The sequence below is a fragment of the Propithecus coquereli genome, unplaced genomic scaffold (genome assembly GCF_000956105.1).
Source record: "Propithecus coquereli isolate 6110/MARCELLA unplaced genomic scaffold, Pcoq_1.0 Scaffold22, whole genome shotgun sequence".
Lineage (NCBI taxonomy): Eukaryota > Metazoa > Chordata > Mammalia > Primates > Indriidae > Propithecus > Propithecus coquereli.
Window position 1 is genome coordinate 8,880,838 of NW_012147189.1, and position 6,848 is coordinate 8,887,685.

Below are 6,848 nucleotides of genomic sequence, written 5' to 3' on the forward strand. Positions count from 1 at the left end.
GTTTTAAAATTTTTTATTTTTATTTTTAATTATGGGTACATAATAGTTGTATATCTTTACAGGGTCCATGTCATGTTTTGATACAGGCATATCGTGTGGATTAATCAAATCAGGATTATTGGGGTATCCATCACCTCAGGCATTTAACATTTCTTTGTGTTAGGAACATTCTAATAACACTCTTTTAGTTAAAACATACTCTAACTTATGGTTGATTATAGTTACATTCAAACTTCAAAGCTTCCCACAAATAGAAAAAAGAAAGAAAAAAAAATAACAGAAAAAGTCCAGCCCCAGACGGCTTCATTGATTAATTTGACCCAACAGTTAAAAAAGAAAAAATATCATTTCTACATAATCTCTTCCAGAAAATAAAACAGCAAGAAAGACTTCCCAACTCATTTCAGGAAGCCAGCATTATCCTGATACCAAACCAGACACAAATTTTATAAGAAAATTATAGAATACCTCACAAATATAGATGCAAAAATCTTCAACAAAAATTTAACAAATAGAATCCAGCAATATATAAGGAAAATACACCATGTCCAAATAGCCATGCAATGCAAGGCTGGCTTTAACATTTGAAAATCATTGGATGTCATTCCCTGAAGCCTGGACTCCAGGTTTCAGGATCCCAGCTGCAGACTGGATTCAGGTCGGCTCCAATATGTTTCTGACCCACTTTAGACTAGTGGCTACCTGGAGTATGTTCTTTTCATGGAGAAGGGCAGGAGCTCAACAGCTGATAAGCTAGACCACACAAACACAGTGTAAGGCTCTGCTTGCCTCATGTCCACTAACCACTCATCAGTGAAGCTGGGAAATACACTCTTCCCCCAGAAGCAGAGGAGAACAGTATTCACTGAATAATAATCAAGGCTATCACAAATAATTGTAATAATTCAACATTAATGTCCATTAATATCCAGAAGAATTTTTTAAAAGGCATTATGGCAAAGTGCAAGCATTTTGGGGAAGTGGGGAGTGGGATTGGAAGGTAGGAAATGAAAACTAATCCACATGAACTAAGAGGACTATAGAACATCTATCCAGAAATCCAGGAAAAATGCGTTCAACAAATCAATAAGAAACGGTAGACAAGCTAAAACCCTGTAAAACTGGCAAAGGGAAAAAGTATCATCTTTTTAAGAAATGGAAGATTCCTTACAGGCTATCTTCACTGTCATCTCCAAAGAAGATGACATAATTGTCTGATGCGTAACATGCCTGCCTTTAATAGTAGTCATCATCCTCCTCCTCACCGTCTTCATTATCACCATTATTACAGTAAGCTAATTTAAACTCTTTCTTCCAGAATGCACTGCTTTAACCCTGCTTGTCTTGAGTTTTATCTGACATTTTTCTGCCCACTGATATAATCTTAAGAGATTTTCCCACTATTTATGTCTTTATCTGAAGCACTTTTCCATTCATGAAAAATTAAATCACCTTCAAGTGTGCAGTCTTGCCACGTAAACCTGAAACACTCTAATGAATGGCAGTCACTTATCATCATCAGTTCATTGTTTTATGCATCACAGCCCAGTTTTGAAAAATCTCAAGAATAAAACTGCTTTCCTGTTTCAGGGATAAAGTTTTATTCGATTTGCTAATTTATTCTAAAATATAATTTACTATGCATTTGCCATTTTATTTTCTAATATTTCCAATTTGACTCCTTCATTAATCCTTATAACCCCATGTCTACTCAGCATTATTATTTCTAGGGTACAGATGAAGAAAAAGATTTAGAGAAGTTAAGTAACTTGCCCATGCTAAGAGGAAAGCCCTGAGTTTGAATCCCAGATAGTTCTATCTCTAGAACCTATCAATAGTCTTTTAACATCACTGTACTACCTCTAAAATCTAGAAAATCAATCTGAACTTACATACTGCTAGCAGGAATATAAATTAGAACCACAACTTGGGAGATCAAATTTTCACATTATCAAATGAGGTTTTTTTTTTTTTTTTGAGACAGAGTCTCACTCTGTTGCCCTGGCTAGAGTGAGTGCCGTGGCGTTAGCCTAGCTCACAGCAACCTCAAACTCCTGGGCTCAAGCGATCCTACTGCCTCAGCCTCCCGAGTAGCTGCGACTACAGGCATGCGCCACCATGCCCGGCTAATTTTTTCTATATATTTTTAGTTGTCCAGATAATTTCTTTCTATTTTTTTTTTAGTAGAGACGGGGTCTCGCTCTTGCTCAGGCTGGTCTCGAACTCCTAAACTCAAACAATCCGCCAGCCTCGGCCTCCCAGAGTGCTAGGATTACAGGCGTGAGCCACCGCGCCCGGCCTCAAATGAGGTTTAAGATGCACAAAACCCAGCAAATCTATTTAGAAAGTAACTCTCACATATTCCTTGTCCTCACTTCTAAATCATCCATTATTCTGAGTGTGCTTGATCATTCCCAGCAACATACAAATGTGGTAAAACCTTGTATAGAGTTATCTACAGCTGATTCCAATTCCTCTCCTCCCATTCTCAAAGTTCTCCAATCAGGGTTTCATTCACTAAAACAGCTCTTTGTGAAGGTAACCAATGACTTCCACGTTGTCAAATCTAAAAGTAAATTCTCAGTCCTCATCTAATCTGACCCATCACCAGCATACGACTTAATTAATGACTCTTTTTATTTATTTTTTTACATTTGATGTTCAGGATCTCTCTCTTGCTACTGATTCTCAGCCTATCTTACTAGAAATGCTGTTTCAGCCTCTTCTGCTGGTTCCTCCTCATCTTCCTGATCCTAAAGGTCTAGGTGCCCAGGGCTCAATCTTCAGATCTCTTCTTTTTTCTAGCTTCACTGACACCTCAGGTGATCTCAATTAGAATCATGACTTTAAGTATTATCTCTGTATTAATGATTCCCCAAAATTTTATCTCTAGCCCAAACTCTAGACTCAACTTCTCCATTTTGATGTTTAAGTGGTATCTCAACCTAGTATGTCTAAAACCTAACTCTTGCTTTCCACCCTCACCCCCACCCCCACCCTGCTTTTCCCAATGTTTTCTCAATTTAATTAATGATGCTTGAAGCTATTTCTGCTAAGAATCTTCAGTTATCTTACTTTCTTCTCTAATATCCCATGTCTAATACATCAGCAAACATCATCTCCTCCTTCAAAACACATCCAGAATTTGTCCATTCTTCATTATCCCCTTGCTACCAAGCTAACCCAATCTATTATCACCTCTCAAAATTGTGAGGAGACTTGGTCTAGATTAATATCTAAAGAAAGTAACACTGTTAATTATTTTCCATTTTTGTAAGTGAGGGCTAGTTATACCACTCCCTCAATAAACCATTACCTCTAAAAGCAGGGATGAGGTGACACAATTGAGCCAATAAAGTGGTTGCTTTATCCTACATCTACTTAAGGCTTTCATGATAAGAGATAAAAGAAGACAGCAGGGGAGATTCTTAAGGCATCTTTATTGTCCAGCCTGGAACACAAGGTAGAAGAGCAGTCAGGAATTCAGAGAAGCAGCCATAGCCATGACTGTATGGTACATATTCAGCTGAGGTATCTATTATAAGGCATATCTAGGAATCCGTGAAGACCAAATGGACTCTACACTGAATTAAATACCAGGGAACCCTATGACCTGGCATAGCTGGTGCAATGGTTTGCATGTTTATCCCTCTAAAACTGACATTGAAATTTAGTTGCCATTTGTAACAGTGTTGAAAGGTGGAACCTTTAAGAGGTGATTGGGACATGAGGGCTCTGCCCTCATGGGTGGGATTACCGCCATTATAAAAGAATGAGTTTGGACACCTTTTGTCACTTGGCTCTTCCGTCATGGAATGATGCAGCAAGAAGGCCCTCTCCAGATGCCGGCACCTTGATATCGGACTTCCCACGCTCCAGAACTATGAGCCAATAAATTTCTGTTCATTATAAATTGCCTAGTCCGTGGTATTCTTTTTTGCAGCACAAAACAGACTAACACAGTTGGTATCTCAACATTTAGAAAACCCGTAAGAAATGTTCTCACTATCAAATAAAATAACTGAGATCTTGCACAGGTTACTTAGATAATCTGATCTTGGGCGAGTCACCAAACAGACTGAAATATATGATAATGAAGAAACCTTACAGTGCAACCATGGATACTTCTTTTAGGAATAAAATTACTTTCGATAGCAGATTGTTTTTAAAAAAAGGTCCAGAATTCCTTAACAATTTTGACAAAGGTCAAAATTCCTTAACAATGTCTAAGGCAGATTCCTTCTGAAATATTAGCATGGACAGCCTCTCATAAAATATCCCTAGTGCCAATGCCACAAAGACAGAATACAGAAATAAGCAGATCATTATCCTAATCCAGTATGATATTATAACCAGAAAAAATATGGTAAGGGCACTAGTTTTGATTCAAAAGACTCATATTGTTTTACCATTAAATGTATGACCTTGAATAAGAAGAAAGCATCAAGTGGTCTTATACCTATAAAATTACACGATTCTATGATTTATTTACTGAGTACATACTGTGTCTAAGACACTGTGACAGTTGCCATGAGGGATATAAATAACTGCAAATAGTTTAGGTACTTATTTTAGAATTGAAATGAATGGAAGATCACCTAAATATTCCTATATCTTCATTAGGCACAATGAAAATTCCCTGAAAAAGCAAATTAAGTATGTACCTTTCAGTGCTGTAGTCTTTTCTTTTTCATCTGGACCTCCCTGCTGGATTTGTGCCATGTTTATCCAAATTGGTAACAAAATTAAAGAGCTCAAGGAAATAAACATCAATCTTCAGAAGACAGTCTAGAATAAATGAAAGCAATAAATTAAGCTCTACTCAAATCCTACCTACTCTGTAAAACTTCCTAGATCCTTCCAGTCAGAATTAATCTTTCTATCCTGATTTCCCACTGCACTTTGTTGATACCTATGCCATAGTACTTATTATTGCCTGTTTTGCAATATAGTTATTTATGTATTTATCTGGGTCAGCTAACAGTTTACAAGCCCCAGGAATAGATTTATCAAGTTTTTGTTATTTTTATATCTCTCATGTCACCAAACACAATACCTTATACGTACAGACACCTACTTTTTGCTCAATTGAATTCAGTTTTAGTTCCCTATCACCTAATGTTTTTAAAAATATCTTCATGTAGTTCCAAAAACTTGAGATTTCTTTTAAAATAAAAGGTAAGCATGTGCCTTTTACAAGGTCAGAATGTCTTCCCCCTGGAATGTGCAGATAGTCAGAAGGAGAAAAATACGTAAATACATAAAGTATCTACGAATTACCTACAGTATAATTCAAAATACAACTTTAAGGGAACAATTACCCCTTTTTAAAAGGAAACTAAGTCAAATTCAATGGCTGGAAGCCATACTCCATAAATGCCACTTCAGGTAAACAACCAAAATATAAAATTATGATTTATTAAAATATAATCCTGTTCTAATTTGGCCAAAGGGAAGGCATTAAAACTAAAAGTAGATGACTTTTCCGAGGGTACCCATGAACCGTAAAACAAATCACTATTCCTAAAGTTTAAAAGGAAAAACATGCAACGCATGAAAAGGAAAAATTTAAACTAAATATGGTCAATTAGTATGCAACTGTTAATGAAGTTATATAAAAACTACATTCATGACAATAATAAAACAAGACCAAATACTCCCCTAATTGAGGAATGCACTTGATTTGCCACCCACAAAGCAAACATCAGTTTCTATTCAAAGGTACATTTTATTTTATTAATTTATTTATTTTTATTTTATTTTATTTTATTTCAGCATATTATGTGGGTACAAATGTTTAGGTTACACATATTGCCTTTGCCCCACCCGACTCAGAGCTTCAAGAGTGTCCATCCACCAGATGGTGTGCACTGCACCCATTAGGTGTGTATATACCCATCCCCACCTTCCCCCCTTCCATCTGCCTGACACCCAATGAATGTTTCTACTATATGTGCACTTAAGTGTTGATCGGTTAATACCAATTTGATGGTGAGTACATGTGGTGCTTGTTTGTCCATTCTTGGGATACTTCACTTAGTAGAACGGGCTCCAGCTCTATCCAGGATGATACAAGAGGTGCTAGATTACCATTTGTTTTTTGTGGCTGAGCAGAACTCCATGGTATACATATACATTTTATTAATTCACTCATGTATTGATGGGCACTTGGGTTATTTCCACATCTATGCAATTGTGAATTGTGCTGCTATAAACACTCGAGTGCAGATGTCTTTTTTATAGAATGTCCTTTTTTTCCTTTGGGTAGGTGCCCAGTAATGGGATTGCTGGATCAAATGATACTTCTACTTGTAGCTCTTTGAGGTATCTCCCTATTACTTTCCACAGAGGTTGTACTAGTTTACAGTCCCACCAGCAGTGTATGAGTGTTCCTATCTCTCCACATCCACACCAACATTTATTGTTTTGTGACTTTTTGGTAAAGGCCATTCTCACTGGAGTTAAGTGATATCTCATTGTGGTTTTGATTTGCATTTCCCTGATGATTAGAGATGTTGAGCATTTTTTCATATGTTTCTTGGCCATTAGTCTATCTTCTTTCGAAAAGTTTCTATTCATGTCCTTTGCCTACTTTTTTATAGGGCTGTTTGATTTTTTCTTGCTGATTTTCCTCAGTTATATATAGATTCTAGTTATCAGCCCTTTATCAGATGTGTAGCATGCGAATATTTTCTCCCATTCTGTAGATTGTTTGTTTGCTCTCGTGGTAGTTTCCTTGGCTGTGCAGAAGCTTTTTAATTTGATCAGGTCCCATTCATTTTTGTTGTTCTTCCTGTGATTGCCTTTGGGGTCTTCTTCATAAATTCTTTGCCTAGGCCAACGTCTTA

General features: G+C 36.8%; 1 protein-coding gene across 1 annotated transcript in view; it reads right to left on the reverse strand.

The window, feature by feature from the left end:
* The window catches only part of FAM172A (family with sequence similarity 172, member A), a 457,566-nt gene extending 452,796 nt beyond the window's left edge, over positions 1 to 4,770 (reverse strand). Inside the window, exon 1 of the mRNA XM_012644784.1 lies at positions 4,665 to 4,770. Coding sequence (XP_012500238.1) covers positions 4,665 to 4,770 — 106 coding nt within the window. The remainder of the gene's footprint in view (positions 1 to 4,664) is intronic.
* Between the last annotated feature and the right edge of the window lie 2,078 nt (positions 4,771 to 6,848).